The sequence below is a fragment of the Mesoplodon bidens genome, assembly GCF_964165515.1.
Source record: "Mesoplodon bidens genome assembly, chromosome: 6".
Lineage (NCBI taxonomy): Eukaryota > Metazoa > Chordata > Mammalia > Artiodactyla > Ziphiidae > Mesoplodon > Mesoplodon bidens.
Window position 1 is genome coordinate 30,409,199 of NC_138162.1, and position 20,479 is coordinate 30,429,677.

General features: G+C 47.8%; 1 protein-coding gene across 4 annotated transcripts in view; it reads right to left on the reverse strand.

Annotated features, from left to right (window-relative positions):
- Positions 1 to 20,479, reverse strand: part of ABCA1 (ATP binding cassette subfamily A member 1) — a 140,357-nt gene that overhangs the window by 86,800 nt on the left and 33,078 nt on the right. For all 4 annotated transcript variants that reach the window (XM_081237809.1, XM_081237808.1, XM_081237810.1 and 1 more), the window contains exons 4-5: positions 16,732 to 16,873; positions 15,262 to 15,380 (exon numbers count right to left, since the gene is read on the reverse strand). In XM_081237809.1, coding sequence (XP_081093935.1) covers positions 15,262 to 15,380; positions 16,732 to 16,873 — 261 coding nt within the window. The remainder of the gene's footprint in view (positions 1 to 15,261; positions 15,381 to 16,731; positions 16,874 to 20,479) is intronic.

Here is a 20,479-nt window from a genome sequence, read left to right on the forward strand (position 1 = left end):
CTGGTGCTCCCTAACACATATGATACTGCGTTCTCACCATCGTGTTCGCTTCTATAGCTGCCAAACCTCAGAGCATCTAAGATTCACTTAGGGACATGCTAAAATGCAATTTCTTGGGCCCAATTCCCAGAGATTCTGAAACAGTGGCTCTAGAGTGGGGTCTAAGAATCTACATTTTAATAAGCATCTCTTGTATTTCTAATGCAGGGGGTCTGGGGACCATCCTTTTAGGAATGTTGTTTTATTTACATATTCTGTCCACCAGACTATGCCTCTGGAGCACAGACTGTGTCTTTTATCCTTGTATCACGGTGTCCAGATCAAGCAAAGAATTACTGATCAGTGAATGATGGCTGGATAATAAATACTAGGAGATGGGATCAGGGCTGGGAAGATTCCGGAAGTATCCGAGCAACATCACAGGAGATTTCCTTTCAGCTGTACAGGTCCGAGAAGGGCCCAGAGGTATTAGGATGATCCCCAGGCTGCATCCCAACAGTAAGCAGGACTCCTAGTCACTAGAACTATATTCCCAGAGACGCCAAGTGACATCCTGAGTGTCCCAGTATCCCTAAGGTATCCCTAAGGTAAACGGGAAGAAGGTAGGAAAGCTGGTGGCTTCAACTGAGGTCTGGCATGGAAAGCCTGACACTAACCACTGTGGAACAATGGGGCTCAGAAAACTGGGCTCTGTATCCATTTATTTGCCAGATTATTTCACCTAGCTGTGTCTCCACTGCCTCACCTGTCAAGTGAGGGACGAAGAAACCTCTCTGAGCTCCGGACAGAACAGAATATACACACGAGCTGAGCCTCAGTGACCAGGCGAGTACCACACCCCTCCTGAGAATGAAAAGCCGGAGCAGCACTCGACACTGGGCTGAGCCAAGTCCAGAAGAGCCTCCCCCCTCCGGAGCAGGGCTGCTGAAGGGTGGGAGGCCGACCCCACTGCACTTGCGATGGGTCTAGGTCACGAGCAACACTCTTGAGACCAGGGAGCATGCGCAGTGCATTTACAAGCCATTTCTGGTAAGTCAACTGGCTCTGCGGATGAGAACAGCTGGATGTGATCAAACTCCAACTGCCTCTCAGTGAATCCTCCGAATGAGAAAGAACCAAGAGGCTGATTAAACAGTCAACGACCTTTTTTTTTTTTTTTTTTTTTTGAGGTATGCAGGCCTCTCACTGCTGTGGCCTCTCCCGTTGCGGAGCACAGGCTCCGGACGCACAGGCTCAGCGGCCATGGCTCACGGGCCCAGCCGCTCCACGGCATGTGGGATCTTCCCGAACCGGGGCACGAACCCGTGTCCCCCACATCGGCAGGTGGACTCTCAACCACTGCGCCACCAGGGAAGCCCGGTCAACAACCTTTGACAGTGCACGTGCACGTGGTGGCGAGGCCGCCATGCGGCAAGGCAGCAGGGCGGGCTAAGATCCCTGGCTACAAAGAACTTGAATTCTGGTCACATGGATACCACGCGTGGATGCAGATTCACACACCACCACCACCAAGCTGCAGCCAATGTGTGCGCAGGAAAGCAGCGCCGTGGGGCGCACTGGTTCTCAACCTTGGCTCCCGGGAGACGCGATCAGAACTTCTGGGGCTGAGACCCAGGCATCAGAATTTTCTAACACTCGCCAAGGTGATTCCAGCCAAGTTTGGGAAACAATAGTGCAGTGAAAAGATCAGGGGTGTGGGACCAGAATAACCTAACTTTGATGCTGGACTCTGCTGTTTATGAACTGTGTGGCTTTGAGAAGTTCATTTTGCCTTCCTAAGCCTGAGATTTCTTACCTAAGAGGTAAGGGTAACAGTACCCACTTTTCGAAGGTATGAGGATTAGACATATTTACGTGTAATGCATGAATAGTAAGCAACGGGCTCACTGTAGGTGCTCAAAAAATGATAATAATTTTGTGATTATTGAGAGGGTTTATTTCCCTCACCTTTACTAGTGTACCACCATGAAGTATAGAGAAAAGGTAAGGACACAGGCACTGCCCTCAAGGAACTTCCAAGGATGATAAGGGAGATGAAGAGGCAAATCAACAGAGAAAGCAGAGGGATGAGAGAGCCAGAGGAAGGCAGCGCACGGAAGCATTTGACCCAGGTGAGGCTTATCATCTGCAAGTGTTTCAAGGGGGAAGTCAGGCTGAACAGGCCGCAGCTAAATTCTGGACAAGGACAGGGAGCCAGAAGTCTCCAGAGGCTGTAGCTGGTGAGGAGAGGGTAAGGAAGGCCTCCCGTGATGGCAGGGACAGGATACCCTGTAGTCATAGTGCTGTGTACACCAGGTTCTCAATGTTTCTGAATGAATAAATAAATGTACAAGCAGATAAACATAGAGGAGATTCCTCAAAACCTAAGATTTGGGGAGTAGGATGGGAGAAGGAAGAGGACGAGGTATAGTATGAGGCCAGAGTTGGGTGGCTTTGTACCTCTGGTCTCAGTTTTCTCCATTTTATTGTTGGCAGGAAAATGAGTGGAGAGGCCAAGAATATCGAGAAAGCCTGATGTCTGAAATGGCCCTTCTCCTCTTGGCCTAGCTAACTCCTACCCTTCTTTATGACTTGGGCCATAAGTCACCTCCTCCAGGAAGCCTGCCCTGATGTTCCACCCTCAAGCTGAGTCAGGTGGCCATCCTCTGTGCCCTAACAGCCTCCTAAGTGTGCTTCCCCCAAGGGGCAGTTGTCTGAGACCACATCTTTTTCCCCAGAAGAACAGAAGTGCCTGAGGGCCAGGACTTTGGAACTCGAAAGCACAGCAGTGCCTGGCACAGAGAAGGCTACCTGGCAATGGTGGATGATGGAGGAATGGATGAACACAAATGAGTGAATCAAGTAATGAACTGAGGTGACTGCTGCGGATAGGGAAGGGTGAAACAGGACCTGAGTGTGAAACAAACCAGGTCAAGATAGCGTTAGAGTTTCTCTAAGCCCCCTCAGCTGCATCAGCCCAGGTCAGGAAGACAGTCAGGTGAGTGGGAGCTGGAAGCAGAGTGTTGGAAGTGTCAATAACAGGGTAAATGGGGATGACAGCAGCATCTACGTCACTGCACTGAGCTGGGGGTTAAATGAGAAAATGCACCTGAAGTCCCAGCATAATGCCTGAAACCAAGACAAGTTCTCAATAAGGACGGCTAATACCATCATCACTTTCAGGAAAGACACCTCATCAGCGCCATTGTTAGTCTGATCCTAAAGCATATGCTTTCAGAATAGATAAGAACATAGAAGTGACTTTGCCAACTAAGTCAATACTGAATTTATGATCTAAGGTATATGCACGTGTGTGTGTGTATGTGTGTTATGTATTTGCCTGGCTGAGCTCCTGAGTCAGACAGAACTATTGAATTCTTTCTGCTGACACTGTCTATAAGGTGAAGAAAAGGTTAAAGCTAACCAATTTGCCTATTCAAAGCTTTAGAAAAGAATAAATAAATCTAGCATTTTGCAGAGAATCAACGGAAATGATTGCCTCTACAGGATCACTGCAAGGATGGGCATAGATGGAAGATGACCAGTAAGAAAAACCAGTCATTGGAAACAAGACAGAGAACACAATGGAAGAGACAGTCACTTACTTGGCCATTTAACTTTGCCCACATGAGCTGACATGACCTTGATTTTCTTATCTGTAATGTGTAAGTTGTAGAAGATGATCTCAGAGGTCTTCTTAAAGTTGGTACTGAAAGGTATACTTGGGGTAAAACTAAATCAGCACTGGACATGGCATCAGAAAATGTGAATTCAGGTCCCAGTTCAGCTGTTTCCTAACTGTGTAATCATGAACCTCACTTTTCTGAATCTCTCTTGGGCCTCAGTTTCCTTAGGTGTAAGAAGGGTTAAAAATATTCACAGTTTGTTGTGAACACCAAAATCAAGAAAGTGAAAGTACTCTTCTGGAGGGAAAGGGCCTCAAGAGTTTACAAGGGTAACTGAGAGGATATAAATGCTGTCACAGAATATGGTCATCAGGGAGCTGGACAGGTCACTAAACTATACATGAGTCCTTGCTGCCTGCAGAGAAGACCAAAAGTCCCTGTCCGGCAAAAGGCGCCTAGAGCTTTCCTGTTGCCGTGTCTCTGATATGGACCAAAATACTTGAGGAGCCAGCGGCGGCCTGTCCTTTTCCACAGAGTTTTGCTTTGGGTGCAGGGAGGTAGGGCAAAGAAAAGGAGAAAAAAAAAAAATTCAGGAGCTTGGAGTCTAAAGAACAAAACAAGTGAAGTGTGTGTTTGTGGGCTGAGGACAAACAGGACAGAATCCTCAGTTCCTTGCCAGTCCTCTGGGCCAGGCAGGCTAAGGAAACGCTTCCACGGCAGAAAAGAGAGGGGTGTGGAGGGGAAGGGCACTGCAACGTTGCGGGGGTGGGGGATACCTTCATGGCCACGTAGTGTTCCTTCTGCTTCTTCCCAGCCCGCCTGCGTGCCGTGGAGAAGGAGGGGAGCAGGGAAGAGGGAGGGCAGCGGCCCCGGAAGGCGGAGGAGGGAAGCCCTCAGCAGAGCTGGCGGCGGGGTTACTCCCGGTCAGTGCCCTCCAGTCCCCAGCTCCGGTTTCAAGATCGCTGTAGTCTCTTTTGTTCAACATGAAAAGAAACCACAGGATCAGCTGCTTGAGAAGTGGGTGGAGGAGGCAAATGAAAAAAAAAAGAAGTCCAGAAAGAGATCGCATCAGCTTCCCAGGCCCAAATACTCTTCTTAAAAGGACCCCAGGAGGGTCTCCCAGCCCTGACCCTGTCAACAGCCTGGAGGGGCCACGGCCAGATTCTCGCTCCTGGCTTGACTCAGCCTAAGCCGGGCCTTCTAAACAAGACTCCAAAACATTTCTCTGCCAGAAAAGGACTGGGAACAAACATACTCAGGTGTCTTCTGGGGTATTTTTTGTTGTTTTGGTTTGTTTTCCTGATGCTAGGGCTCCACTTTCTTCTTCAGGGATAGCTCCCGCCTGCTTCACTGAGACGGCTGGACCCTCCCCGGGAAAACCAGGGCTTCTCTGGGAATTTCAGGGCTCTGAAGAGGGGGGTAAGGCAGGATAACCTGGCTGCTTCCTGGAGTGACTCCTTAGGGCCCATGAGAGGAGGCCGGGAGCCTGGGGTACACACAGCCTCAGGACCTCCCTGCTGGTCATCTGGGCCCAGGGTTCCCTACCCAGGAGAAGTTTCCTTCTCTACAGTGAGGGCTTGCTGACGGACACCAAGACACCCCTGAAAGATCCCAGGTTCTGGAGTCTGGCAAACCTGGTTCATATCTCAGTTCCAGAATTTTCCAGTTATGTGGCCTTGGAGAAGTCACTTAGACTCTCTGAACCTGCATTTTTCTATAAATGGAGATCGGCCATACTAGGGGGTGGGTTAAGTAAACACTAACAACACTGAGTGAATACTGACACACACACTGCAAGAGAAAATACAAGCTGAAAAATTAAACAAGTTCAAAACAAATGTTGATAAAGTCTTGGATGACACTTATGTGAAGGGTTCCACGGAGAAACCAGAATATTTAGGGTCACACTTCCTGAACCCTTTGTGGCAAGTCCCGGGAAGCCAGAGTCTTCTCCTGAGACCAATGGGAGTATCACAGCTTCAGCAACCACATGTTCCTTATTCTACATAGAATGGAACTTGCATAAGTTCAACAAACTTCTAAATGGCTACTGAACCCAAAACGCTAGAGCTATGGTTCCAAGTAGCAATATTTCTTGGCACTCCTTGAAGGCAGGAGCCTGTAATAAAAGAGATGCTGTATAAAGACAGGATCCCTGCCCTTGCCTTCCAAGAGAAGGTGGACAGAAGGTCAGGTGAGCAGAGCCGTGAGCCTCCAGCCCACTCTGCCACTCCAGAATCAGTCAACATTGAAATCGGGGGATGGGAAGAGACACGCCACATCTTTCCCAGATCCATCTGCTACGACAACAGCATACCTGTGTCTTACTGAGAAGTAGGCAAGGTGGGAGAGGTGGTCAGGAGCCCCTGGAATGAGGACGAACATCAGCTGATAAGAAGCTGAATGGTAACCAGGCCCCCAAAGAGCCAGTGAAGACCGTGGACCTAGAAGGGGAGGTGACCTGTTCACACTGGCCAGGAGCTCTGCTAATGCAATGCAGGTGGTGGACACAGTCGGGCTGGCTTGGGAAGCCCAGAAGGAAAAGAAAGATAACACTGGCGAGGTAGCATTGGCCTCAGTGAGTTTGGCACCTAAAGAGAAAAGAGGAAGAGGCAAGGAGCCATCATTAGACAAAGCAAGAAAACAGCTGGGAGAACACTACATGGAGACCCCTTTGTGAAGGCCAGAAAGGTGGAGAGGTGTGGGAGGGTGCCCAGATGAGGCAAGGAACAGAGAGAAGGTGAGATCAAAATAAGAGGAAACAGAGTCTAGAAACAGGAAAGACCACATCAAACAGAAAGGGCAGAGAGAAAAAGAGCTGGGAAAAAAGAAGAGAGTTGGAGGCATTCAGTTCTCACTGACGAGCTGGTCTCTGACTGAAAATGAGACCAGAGGCTCCTAACACAACAAGTTAGGGATTAGAATCAGCATGCAGGGCCGTGAGAAGCCCAGGAACATGGGAAAGGAAGGGTAGATGAATTTATCAATTAGGGGCTGAGAAGGGGCTCTTTCCAGGGTTGGAAAGGAAGAATTATTCATATATATAAGGTATAAATTACTTCAGTTTTCTTACTTTTAAAATTAATAAAACGTATATTAAGGGACATGGTAGTGCTTTGTCAGCAGAGGAAGGGGATTAACGTGTACCGAGCATCAGATACATTATATGTATTATTTTCTTTCTTTTTTAATACACAGCCATTGTATTTTATTTGGCCATGCCGTGCGGCATGTGGGATCTTAGTTGTGCGACCAGGGATCGAACCCATGACCCCTGCATTGGTTGCCCGGAGTCTTAACCACTGGACTGCCAGGGAAGTCCCTGTATTATTGTCTACAATTCTTAAAATAAGCTTATGAGAAGGGTATTATTTTTCCCATTTTTCAAATAAGGAAACAGACCCAGAGATGTTAATATCCTGCTCAAGGTCACAGAGCAAGCAAGTGGCAAATCTGAACCCAATCAGCTCTGGCTTACAAAGTTTTGGCTCTTTTTGCTCTATAGGAATTAAATGAATCATTTTATGCTTTTAAAATGCTTCATAATGATTTTGGCATCATAAGCTGGTGACACCACGCATGCGTCCTGGTACTGGAATAAGGCGAAGTGGCAGCATGGGATGGTGCAAGGATGCTGCGCCTTGAGGTCAGAGAGACCCTGATTAAATTCACAGCCTTACTCTGTGACCTTGGGCAAAAGATGTAACCCTGTGAGCCTCAGTTTCCTCATCAATAAAATGGGGATGATAACACCAAGCTGGTGCTGTTGTAAAACTTGAATGTCACAACATATTTAAATGTAAAATGGCATCATAACCTGGTACAGCTTAGTGTGTTGGATAAAGTGTCACTCTAAGATTGCCTTTCTGTGCCTCAATGCAACAGCGATGAGAGGGCTAGAAATGCGAAGATTTTAAGGAGAAACAAACTGGACTTCCAAACTGCTCTTTGCCACCCACAAGGTAAATAAATCTCATACTGGAAAAGCAAGAGTCATGAAACACTGCTGTTGAGGTTAACAACCCAAACTCTTTAAAGGCAGCCTGATATTATGTGGCACATGCCTTCCTGGAATCATGTACAACTGTGTTTTCTATTCTTGTCTGGGTAAAGCTGACCTTTGATTTGCTTTAGTTCAAGCAATACTTCAACACAGCAGTGCAGCACTGAATCCCCCTGATGGCAGACCAAGCTGGGGCCAAGCCCTACACTGGATGGAAACCAACAGCCTAGGCTTTGAGACACTGCCTGGGTTTGACAGGTCTGGGAAACTTTCAAACTATGAAACTCTAAGGCTTCAAATTAGAACTTCTGATAAGTGCATAGGGATGTGAATTGCAATCATCCAAAGATTTCAAGGAATTTCCAGTTTGATGACATAATGTTGACACATAGGTCAACTGATCTCCCCAGATGACCCACGGGGGCCCCACAAGGACAGAAAACAAAGTTCGAGGCTGCAGCCTCAACTTCAGCAGCTGCCCAAATGGAAGGAAGGGGTTTAGGCAGGGAAGAAGTGGCTGTGAGTCACAGGATGTTCTTTGTACACGGGCTTTGGGGAACGTTCCGCCCATGTCTGTTACCACGAAGCCGGGAAATGGAGGAAGCCTGGCATTTCCCTCGGAAGCCCTCTTGTCTCTGCTCTGATCCCAGTCCATCCATGCCCAGTATCTTGTGACCTGGGAACTTTTCTGGCTACCCTGGGCTGCTCTCTTGAGGCTGTAATAACAAACTAGCAGAGTATGGAAGTCTGAAGTTCTAGTCCTATTCCTCCCTTTTGCCAGCTGTGCTTCCTTAGGCAAGTTACTTAGCCTCTCTGAACTTCAGCTCCTTCGTGTGCACAAAAAGGAACAAAATTCCCTATCTCACGTGATGGTCCTGCCATGAAGTAAAGTCTAAGCCTGGTGCTCCTGATGTGCCAGATACGGTACTAAATGCTTTATGCTTATCTCAGGATTCCCCACAACAGCCCTAAGAGAGGACTGTTATCCCCATTTTGAGGAAACTGACACACAAAGATGCTCCAGAATTATCTAAGGTCACACAGCCGGTAAGCAGCAGAGCCAAGATCTGAACCAAGGCAGTCTGGCTGCCAGGTATGCTGAGTCTCTTAATACTAAACTGTACTGCCCCAGTGGATGTTTACAAGATGCTAACTTTACAACCCTTTCCCTCAACTCCCTGCCACAGCCAGTCTCCAAAGCCTGCCCTGCCCTCAGGGGATCAGGTCTTTCTGACTTTGAAAGATCAAAGCAGAATCAAAGGTCCATGCAGTGAGTTCTCAGTATTACCAGTAAACCCAACAGCCAGAAAGTTATGATCCATTTCCCTAAGGAAAGTCCAGCACAACCCGCAGGACTTATTTCATAAAAGTCTTGGTCAGAGCCACATCAAAAAGGTCAAACGAGCCAGATTTGTACCATGAGTATATAGAAAATGACAGCCATTCCACTGACACTCAAAAATGTCACCAAAGGGATGGACAAACTCAAGACCCAAGTCAGGGTGTCAGGATGCAGGCAGCGCTGCCCCAGATCTCTCCTCCAGTCCTTCCCCTTCCAACCCGTGACCTCAACAATGTGGGATGTCTTCAACCACTACATACGATACAAACTCGAGAGGGGCCTGGGCCCATGATGCCACCTAGAGATGAAGGAGAGCTGTAGTCTGGATTCCAGGATTTGGGGAAGGAGCAAGGCACTGGGGCAGAGAGGATGTTTGAGCTGAAATGTCCAGCAGGAAGCAGGCTAATGAGCCATTAGGTATCCCTAAGCAACACATTTAAGTAGCTCTACAGGAAATAAACAGTAAGAAAGCAAAGGGATACCTCCTTCCCTAGCCCAGTCCTGATCTGAGCAGCACCGGCCCTACTGGGAAGGCCTTAGCTCTGGCCTCCCTGCTGGTCACCCAACTGGAAAATGCCAGATTCCCCAAAGAGGATGCAGTGGGCTGGAGTAGTGAGCAAACCTGGAGGGCGAGGTGGAAGAGGAAGCCGAGCAAGTAAGTAGGCAGTGCTTCCTGTCCCCCCAAGCCTCTGGCAGGGGCAGATGCAGCTGTGTGAGGCCTGAGGCTGACACAGTTTGGAGGACTCTATTTAAGAAAAAGAATATTTTTTTTAACATCCTACTTTGGCAATTTTTTGATTGCTGAGATCCCTACCAGCGCCTTGGAAGGGGGCTATGAAAGTGAAACTTCTTTAGCTTCTCAGTAAATCCACTTCAAGCCTCTGGGTTCATGGCAGCCCTTCCAGTAAAGTTCTGGAAGGTAAACCTTGTAGACGAAAGAAAGCCAAGGCTGTGCTTAAGATCTTTTGTCATTATTAGTAATTGAGACCCCTGGTGACTTGGGTTCACACAGTGGATCAACTTGAAAATGACATGTGCTGGGATTTTATACTTTTCAAGGTGCTTTCATTTGACCCTCAGAATACACTGTGAAGGAGAAAGGGCAGGTATTATCTCTAACCTTCATTCCACAAAGACTCACTGGTTGCTTACCATGTGCCTGATTGTACTGCTATCATGCTGATGCTTGTGACAGAGCCACAAGCAAGGCCCAGTCCTGCCCTCCAGGAGCTACAGGCAGGGGACGGCCCACATCACAAGTCAGTCCCAGGTGATCCCTCGCCCAAGTACCGACCAAGTTTCCAAGACGAAACATGTTCAGGTTGTGTTGCCAAAGTCCCAATTTCGAGGCAAGGAGAGCTGAGCCCCAGAGAGGATGAACAAACTGGCAAAGCCAAAAGGCAGCCAGGAGCAGACGGGGAGGTAAACTAACTCAGATTAATTGCATGTCAACTGTGTGCTGTGACCTCGCTATCAATCATCTACAATGTCATCTGATTTAATGCTCAACAACCCGCAGAGCAGCTAATCTCCACTTTTCAGGTAAACTGAGGGTCAGAAAGAATCAAAACATGCCCAAGGTTCACAGTTAATGAGGCACAGAGCCTGAACTTGCTCTCCAAAGGAATCTCCTTGTGAGGGGGGAGCAAAGTCAGCAAAGACCTATTTCACCATCTTGGTGACATCACTCCCCCAAAACAAATCTTAATACAAAACCCAAAACGCTTTCTCTTACAGCAGCATTTTCCAATCTTCCAGCATTTACAAACTACTCTCACAATTTTCACCACATCCACATAAAACGATGCCTTCTTTAAATTAACTTCAAGTAATTTTTTCCTATTTAACAGCCTCCTAAGCAATAATACCCATGAAATTGCAATTTGAGATGGGTTAAAATGAAAAGTTTTCATCTGTGTACTGATCAAAATCATCTCAGATACCACACAAGACTCACTCAGAGAAACACTCCTCTTGCCAGACTGTATCTCACAGAGACAGAATCTAGACCTGTCACTTGTTCTAGAGTTTTTGAGAATTTGTGCAACTTTTACACTTCCATTGGACTGTAGTCATGGCAGGGACTTAAGAAGAAGGAACGCTCCTCACCTGGACCCCCAAACATTAATTTAGCCCCTACTTAACTGGGTGGTTGTAGGTTTAGGAAGAAGATAATAAAATGTCCAAAAAGTTCCAGTGATAAGAAAACTGAGTGAGGGGCCCCTCTGTAAAGCTTCCTACATGCGTTTCTTATGAGGATGGTTTCAAGGATAATTAGACTTGTCTATGACTTAACTCTTAAAACTGGTGGTCTTCCCAGTTGGGAGATTAATAGAACAGCACAAGAGAGCTCTGTAGAAAGAGCACTGCACGGGGCAGCGGAGGTTTAGCTGTGTTCAATTCCCAGAATAACCGTCTGGTGGCTGTGCAAACTTGGGAAAGTCCCTCCCCGCTGCTGGATCAGAGTCTTTTCTAGAACAGAAGTTCCGTATGGACAGAGGCCATATTTGTTTTGTACACCTCTGTGTCCCAGCACCTAGAACAGTGGTTGGGACATATTACATGTTCAATAAATACTGGCTGAACGTTTGAATCAATGAACCCATTTGTCTATAAATGAACTAACTGGCCTCTAAGGTCTCGTCCAATAAGTGGAAATAAAACAATGTCCTAGCCCAGAAAACCATGGGACTAGAAAAGAGTATTTGAGCAGACACTCCCCTATCCACAAATTATCAGTGGAGAGGCCAATGGATTTAGCAGGTGAAGTGGAAGGAAAAAACAAGATGAGTCCTCTAACCAGATCACAGGAGCCCGGTAGCCCAGCACAGATGACAACATGGGTTGGGAGGTCTATAAGAGCCTGAATGGCACTGTCCAAAGGGGCTGTCAGTCTCCAGCCTTGGACTGATCCAAGCCTCCAGCCCTGGTCCCACAGTCTCCAATGACTTGGATGAGAACAAAGAGAGCTATTTATCAAATTCCTACATGACAGGCAACAAGCAGCAGCAGCAAATATAACATATGGCAAAACCAAAATCTAAAACGGTCTGGGTAGGAGGAGATGACACAGGGAATCTAAAAATGTAAACTAGAAAAGAGATAGATATTCTCCCTTTAGGTTCAAGAAGCCAACAGCACAATTCAGAAATGGAGAACAAGTGACTTGCAATACTGTATGTTTAAAAGGCTCTGTGGTTTGGGTTGACTGCGCATGGAATATGAGTCAGCGGTGTGACGTGGATGCCAAGAAGCTCACTGCATTAACTGAAATATGGTGCTCAGAGCAAAGGAGACAAAGCTCTTTCTACTCTGTGTTGGAAGACTGTTGTAATTTCTGATAAACTTCAACAAAGACGCAGACACACTGAAACACAACCAACCAGAGAAGAGGCAGAAAAGGGGGTGGTGGTGACATTCCAGAAGAGGAATGGAGGCCATTTAGCCTAGAAAAACAAAAAATTTCAGGAAGGGGGGGGAAGAGCTGTCTTTTAACACTTCAAGGGAAATAGATTAGCCTCTTTCTCTGGGAGATAAGCAGACCAGTGAATAGATTCTGATAATTAGAATACCAGTATTCTAATATTGGGTATCCTGCCAATACCTGAAATGAGCTGCTGTGGGAGAGGCAGTTTCCCTCCTCAGCTAGGTAGAGAAGGTTGATGAGGGCAGGACTCTGAACCAAGGATCTTTCCCATCCACAGAGTGACAGTGCAAGAGAGCTGAGCCCATCACGCTGTAAGTAGGGGTGTCGGGGCAGAGAAACAGAGGTCTCCAAGTCAGGATCTACACCAACATACCCCAGCCTCAGACGCTCTCTGAAATCTAGACTGCTATTCAAATTCAGCAAAAAGTTACTGATTTCACCTCGGAAGAAGCACCATTTCTGTTGCACTTCCCTCTGGACTGAGGCCTGGCTCAGTGCTGCAAGACAGGCAAAGAAAGGTGGAAGCTCTTAAGAAGCAGCTGCAGTAGAGACCATACTGGGTGAATGGAGAGATAAGCCTGGATGGGAGACAGTCATACTCAGAGATCTCTCTTCAGAGCTGTGCAGAGAAAGTTGTTTGAATGCAGGTTTGGTTTCTCTTCTCTACCCTGACTCATGTCTCTAGTTGCTCTGTGTCTAAGGAAGCACCATCTGAAACAACACCCGCCCCCACCCATAGTCTGTTTCTCTGGCCGTGCAGTGCAGAGGCAGAGCAAGGCCAGGTGCTCAGAAATGCATCACTGACACACAGGAGTAATATTAGCTCCCGTTTATTGAACACCTACTATGTGCCAGAAACTGTGTTAGGGTTACATTTCACATTGCAGGTTACTTATTATTTACAGCTGAAGAAATTAAGGCTCAGAGAGGTTAAATGGCTTGGCCAAGACGGCACCACTCCAAAATAATCATAGCTCATATTCACTAAGTGCTTCCTATGTGCCAGATGCGGTCTTTCAGCAATTAAATGGTTCATCTCCTTTACTCCTCACAACAATCCTATGAGCTAGGTTCTCCTATTGTCTCCATTTTACAGATGAGAAGAGTGGCCCCAAAGGGGTCTAAAGGACTGATTCACAAAGTCACCAAGCTACAAAGTAATACATCGTAGCACTCTTTCCTTTTGGTCACACTGTCTCTGCAGTGGAAGAAATAACCCTGACTCTGTCTCTGGTCCACCAGGCAGGGGGCCCCCAGCAGATAAGGAAGGACTAAGGCTTTGATTGGTGATTGCTACCCCTCTGTGTCCTGTGCTGAGACAGACAGGTGTGCAGGATGGGGGCCTATAGGGCAAGAAAACAGCATCCGGCCTGACTGTGCATCCAGGAGTGGTCCAGCTGGGAGCTCCTCGAAGCTGACCCAGGAGCCCAAGCACAGTCACACCTGTCTCTGATGTGAAATGACACCTCCCCCGCACCACCCCACACTGCTTGGCCTTCCTTTGTTGGCAGATCCCACCCTGCTCACTGCCTCTTTTCCTGCCCAGGAAAAGCACAGTCTGGCTTCCCAAGAGAAAGTTCCAATCCAAGCCTGGTTTAAACTCCAGCACTTTATACCATTTCTTCTTTCGCCAAGTGGATGGCAAACTGGGAGTCCTCTCAGCAAAAGCTGGCCCACCCCATTCCTCCCAAACACCAAACTGAGAAAAAAAGTACTTTCCTGGAGCAGTGGCAGCAGCTAACTCCTGATGATGGCTGCAATTTATCATTCATGCTGTTTAGAACCACCGGTGCATGGAGATGATAAAAAGCAGACTGACTCTCAGTCAGCTTCGTTATTGCTTTTAAATTCTCTACAGACCACGCAGGCCAACACGGCCTGCACCCAGGGGTCTGCTCCCACCGTCCCCTGCCCCCACGTGGTAGGCCGCGGCCTGGGAGGCTGCTCCGTGGTGACTTCTGCAACCAGTGCCTCGGCCAGCAAGCTGCCTGCTCTTAGACGCTTCCTAGATGGCATGCAGTAAACTGCCCGGGCACACCCCGGATCAGAGATAAAGGTGTCAATTTTTTTTTTTTTTAGAAGATGTTGGGGGTAGGAGTTTATTAATTAATTTATTTATTTTTGCTGTGTTGGGTCTTCATTTCTGTGCGAGGGCTTCCCCTAGTTGTGACAAGCAGGGACCATTCTTCATCGCGGTGCGCGGGCCTCTCACTATCGCGGCCTCTCTTGTTGCGGAACACAAGCTCCAGGCGCGCAGGCTCAGTAGTTGTGGCTCACGGGCCTAGTTGCTCTGCGGCACGTGGGATCTTCCCAGACCAGGGCTCGAACCCGTATCCCCTGCATTGGCAGGCAGATTCTCAACCACTGCGCCACCAGGGAAGCCCAAGGTGTCACTTTTTAAAGCTCAGAGTTCAAGTACCCACCAGACTAAATCAAATGACCTGGGGGAAGATGAATTGCATTTTCCTTTTAGAAATGAATGCTTAACTTTCACTTCTCCAAATCAAGTTGCAACTTTAACTGCTCTTACATGCACAGAAGTATCCCGTCTGTAAATCTTCTTATTCATGGCAACCATATGGCCAACTCCAAAAAAATGAGGTTGGCAGCAACCTGCCCCCCTAACGGTCCTAACGCCAGGCCAGTGCCATTCCTCTCTGGGGGGTTTTCTTCTGTGTCCCCAGAGGAGGCCAGCACACTCACTGAGTCCCTAGTTTCTTCTCAAATACATCCTGCAGAGAGGCCTTACAGCCCAGCCACTGAGGAGGAAAACCCCACAGGGAAGAGCTAAAAGGAACAAGCGCCAGGCCGCCTGGGCTGCTGTCTCTCCCTGGTGCAGGTTAACTTCCAATTACGAACCAATTCACGGAAGGCTTTTGCTTACCTGAGCTGGAACGCTCGATCTGGTACAATGTCCTTAGAACTTGGCGTATGTTCTTCATGCTGGTGTCTCTGTGGCTGTACAAAAGAAGTCGCCGAGCATCTGAGAACAGGCGAGACACACTGCAGGGGGTGCAAGAAAAGTAGAAAAGCCCTGGTTAGGCCAGCTGTCTCTCCAGCTTGAACACAGTACCTGCCAGGAAGACCCAGCCTGGCTGCAGGGTCCTCTGGGGGGCCGGCCCTGACCCACTCCTGCTGCCCCCTCCTCCAACTTCACTGAGACCCTATGCTCACAGCCACCCAGCCAGCAACCCTGCCCCAAATGCTCGTCCTCATGTGTCCACACAACCAAATCTTACCAGCCGTCAAGGGCCAGCCCATGTTGCCGCCTCTCCAGGAAGCTCTCTCTCTCTCTCTCTCTCTCTCTCACACACACACACACACACATGCACACAGGTCCCCAGGACCAACTTATCCAAAAGACACAGCAGACACAGTGCCTAGGGCCCAGCATACTCTTATGGGTCCACAAACATTTTTAACTTCTTTTAAAATCAGAAAAAAACAATTCAGAAATTCAGAATGAATGCATATGGTAATGAATCCAGCCTGGATTATACTCATCTTTATACCAACACAGTTATAAAATAAAATTTTTAATATTGTTGCAAGGAAGAAGGGGTTCATGAAAGCCACAAAGCCTAAGGTCCATGAACATTATCACGTGGCCCTGACTGCCTGGCGGCAGCGTCCTCTAAACTATCCTGCTACATCTCCTGCAGTTCTTAATCCTTTCTAACTCATGCCATGGTTCTGTGCCTTCCAAGAATCTTCAACGGCTCATTTGGGAAACACTTATTCAGCCCTAATGTCTGTTGTTGGAGCCAGGAGCCAGGAATACAAAAGTGAAGAAAGCAGCATCCTGGCCCTCAGGGAGCTCACACCCAGGGCTGAGAAAGACTTGCAGATGAAGGACTGCTGCAGTGTGATAGGTCAGCAATGGAGGAAGAGAGATCTGATCTGAGAGCAGAGAGGACCAAACTCTCCCAGCCTTGGCTGTGAGCTCCTTGAGGACAGGCCCCTCCCTCTGCACAGCTCTGTATCCCCAGCTCCTGGACCAGCCGTTTCCCACACACAATAAGTGTTTGCTAACTGAGTGTTTGCTCATTAACGGATGAAGCTGATGTGCTATGTCTCCCTTCTCTACTTACCCGCCAGTTTTTGGAGGAAAAGCCCCCCAACCACAGGACTTTCATCTACATAACGTTACTCCTAAAATGCACGAAGTGAGGTCACACAGTCTTACATCCTGGCGGCATTTCTCTCTGGTCTCATTCTTTGGACTTTATCACACAAACCGTCACAAAAGAAGCTTCACTCAAACCCAGCCATTCAAAATTCCCCGGAGGTTGAGAAGGGAAAGGAAAAGTATTAACTGACAAGTTTGGGAATGAAAACCTGATCCGGTACTTACATGGACTTGTTAAAGTTTCCAACAACCCCGGGAGCCTCACCAGGAGTCGGATAACGGAAACAGGGGTTATTGGCATTACAGATAATCCCCTGAACCCAAGGAAGTGTTCCTGCAGAGGGCATGGCTTTGTTTGGAAAGTGGCCTGTTGAAACCGAGGAGAAGAAAAACAAAAGGAGAAACATTAATTCTTTGAAGGATCTGGGACTTGATAGGAACCTTTATCTCTTTTGGTTCCACCGAACATTGCTCCATCCCAAATCCCTCTGTCCCATTCCCCACATCCCTGAGACCTGCCACCCTGGACTAATCTGACCCTGAGCTGGAAATGTGGCATCAGATAGCGGTTCTTAATCTACTTGCTATAGTCTGTTGAGAGGGATTCATGACAGCAGCCTTGGGGAAGTGACCAGAGGTCACTTATATACAGAAGGTGCCTGGAGGGCAGCAAGTACTGGCTCCTCATTCCTTCATCTTCTACCACTCACCTTGCCTTTCAGAGACACAGAGGCGCCCTGGCGAGGACCTAATCTAATTCCTTCACACCTGAAGGAGGAAACCACGGCTAAAGTGGCTGATGAAGAACACTCAGGGAGTCAGTGGGCAGGATGGACCAGGGGTAGAACCCACATTTCTGTGATCCCAGTCATGCTCCTTTCCTTCCACCTGTGGCCTCCTTTATCTGCTAGCTTTTCTCAGTGCCCCTGGTACTGTCCTCTGTGACCTCTGTTCACCTTCTCCACTAGCTCCCAAGGTCCTCAAAGGCACCTAATGAACATGCTGACTTGGGGTCAGATGCCATCTCTGAAGCTATGTTAGTTGCTGTTGCTGCTTCTCCTCCCATCAGAGCACCGAGCCCCATCCAACAGGCCATCTCCTCTCTGTCCCCTTCCCTTCATTACGGAGGACCTTCTCACAAACAGCAGGACTGCATGTACAGGGGCTGGTGTGCTACGTCAAAGACCATGGGGCTGCTTACGGGGATCAAGATAAATGTGCCCTGGAACCAGGGGCTCTTAACCTGAGACCAAGCACGTGTGGATTCCTGTGACGGAAAGGCTGAGGCTCCACGCTCATCATATTCTCAGGGTTATCTGTGACCCCAAAAGAGTTAACAACCATTAAGAACCATGGCTCTGAGTAGTGAAGAGCCGTATAGCTTCACAGGCTTTAGGGTCAAACCAACTGGGATTTACATCCAGTCTCTGCAACTTGCTAAGCAGTGACTTTGGCCAAGTCACTGACCCCTTAACCCTCAGTTTCCTCATCTATAAAATGGTGGTTACAATACAACCGATTTCGCAGAGCTGCAGTGAGTTTTTACAAGCAAAGCATGCCGCAGAGTGCCTGGCAGAGATTAAGGCTCAGTGAATGGGCCCGTTAGGGTTACTGAGGCGCTGTGGTGGTCAGCCTACAGTAGTACTTCCTTGGCTCTTGCCCAGCCAGGAACACTCCTTCCATCACACAGCGCCCCCCCCAACTCCCCCAGGCAGAAACCCAGTTTTATTCAGCTTACTATTTTCATGCAAATGGGCTAACAGAGTCTCCCCAGAAGTTCACCCACAGCCAGGACTTGTTACACTTTGCATTTCAATATTGGAGTCCTTCTATCTTTCTTTTTCTTCTATCCACATTCCAACCAGAGAGGCAACATCCAAAGCAAGGATGAACCAAGATCTGGACCCTGTGGCCACCCTCTGCAGGGACTCTGGCCTGTTGAACATTTACTCAGTTAATCCCCTTATCTCCCTGTTAATAGTTCAAGGAAAACCAAACAAGGTCCCTTGCCTAAGTCAGCGGCTCCTCATTCAGGGTAGATTTATGTAAACCAACCAAATACTCAAAGGACCGAGGGATTCTCCCCTTTAACCTCCAGGAAATACTGGCACCAAAGGCAGGGTGATGTTGGTCCAGCACACCAACAACGTGCTTCAGTCTAAACCTTGGTGAGTGAAGAAAAGACCCTTCCTCGTGTGTCATGTCCCACCTGATTTGCAAATAAAAGCAGGGTGAGGACTTGGCATTGGTGCACAGGATGACAATCAAGTAGCTTAATGGAGTCTCATGACCCAGGGAAGTGATTAGGACCTTGATGGGTCTGGGTCAAACTGGGAAAGATTTATGGGGAAGAATTATATACCTATCCTTTGTTCCTAGAGACAAGATACCTCTGCACCTCTATAAGCCTCACCTTAACTCTCTGCCCTTCCAGCTAGGTCTCTAGAAGGTGGTGAGAACAGGAAGTAAGGTTGCAGTAAGTACACAGATGGAGGGCAAAAGTCTTATCTATCTTCCATAGGTATAGGAATTTCACAACATTTCTGAGAATTGATGGTCTGGATTCAGAGAGATTTGGGTCAAAATTCAACAACTTGCCCAAGATCACAACTTCAGCAAGTGGCACAGCCAGGATCCAAACAAACCCGTCTGCCTGATACCAAGGCCTGCACTATTTCCCTTACACCGTCTTGTCTGCTTGTGATAATTCCTGAGAAAGAATAGCTTATCAGATGAAAAAGCTGAGTTTTCCCTAAAATGTGTACTTCAGTGGGGCTTAGGGTAATGCTTATACAAAATCAAATACACACTTGTTCATCAATCTTTGAGGTTCCAAACAAGAAAGCAGTGTTACCTTCCAGGCCCACAAACTGAGTGTGTATTTCATTGTAAGCTCTTTTTCTTTTTGGTGAAATCAGAAAATCACACCTGGTAGAATGTTTTGACGTTTCGTGGGGTTTTTTAAAACTTGAATATGTATAATGTGCACTAGCAAATTAGCAGGTAAATAACTGCCACTACGTGCCCTGAGAGACACAGAACCAGACCAAGAACACAATTCAAAGGTGACCCCAGCCCTACCTCTTCCCTGGAGAACTGTATCCTGCACACCTATAGGGCTGGTGGGATGTGGGTAGAGCTGATTAATGACAGGAAAAGTCACTGGAGCCATGGAAGAGAGGTCCCAGCCAAACCTCCCCCACAAATGCTGATCTTTTAGACTGGGACATTTTTGCAGTATTAATCCATCCAGCAAGCCCAGCCAGGAGAGAAAGACTGTGACTGTGGGATAACACAACAACCATATGGGGTAGGTCTTATTATTCCCTTTTTATAAATTTATTTATTTTTTATTTTTGGCTGCATTGGGTCTTCATTGCTGCATGCAGGCTTTCTCTAGTTGTAGTGAGTGGGGGCCACTCTTCGTTGCAGTGCGAGGGCCTCTCACTGCAGTGGCTTCCCTTGTTGCTCAGTAGTTGTGCCTCATGTGCTCCAAAGCGCAGGCTCAGCAGTTGTGGCACATGGGCCCAGCTGCTCTGCGGCATGTGGGATCTTCCTGGACCAGGGCTCGAACCAGCGTCCCCTGCATTGGCAGGCAGATTCTCTAACCACTGTGCCACCAGGGAAGCCCTATTATTCCCTTTTTATAGAGATGAGAAAACCCAGGTGCAGAGAAGCCAAACCGCTTGCCCAAGGTGACATACCTGTGTTGAAGCTGGGATTCAAACCTAGGTAACCTGACACCTAGAGCTTGTGTTCTCAGCCACTACTGTATTCTCTATGCTCACTGAAAAGGCCGTCATCCAAACACATGATTGGGAGTCAGATGACCTGAGCTTTATTTCATCACTGTCACTTGATACATATGTGACCTCGGGCAATTTCCTGCACTCCTCTGAGCCCCAATTTACTTAACAAGAAATTAAAGCAAATGATAGCAATTATAAAGTCCATTATACAAGGTTGTTATGAG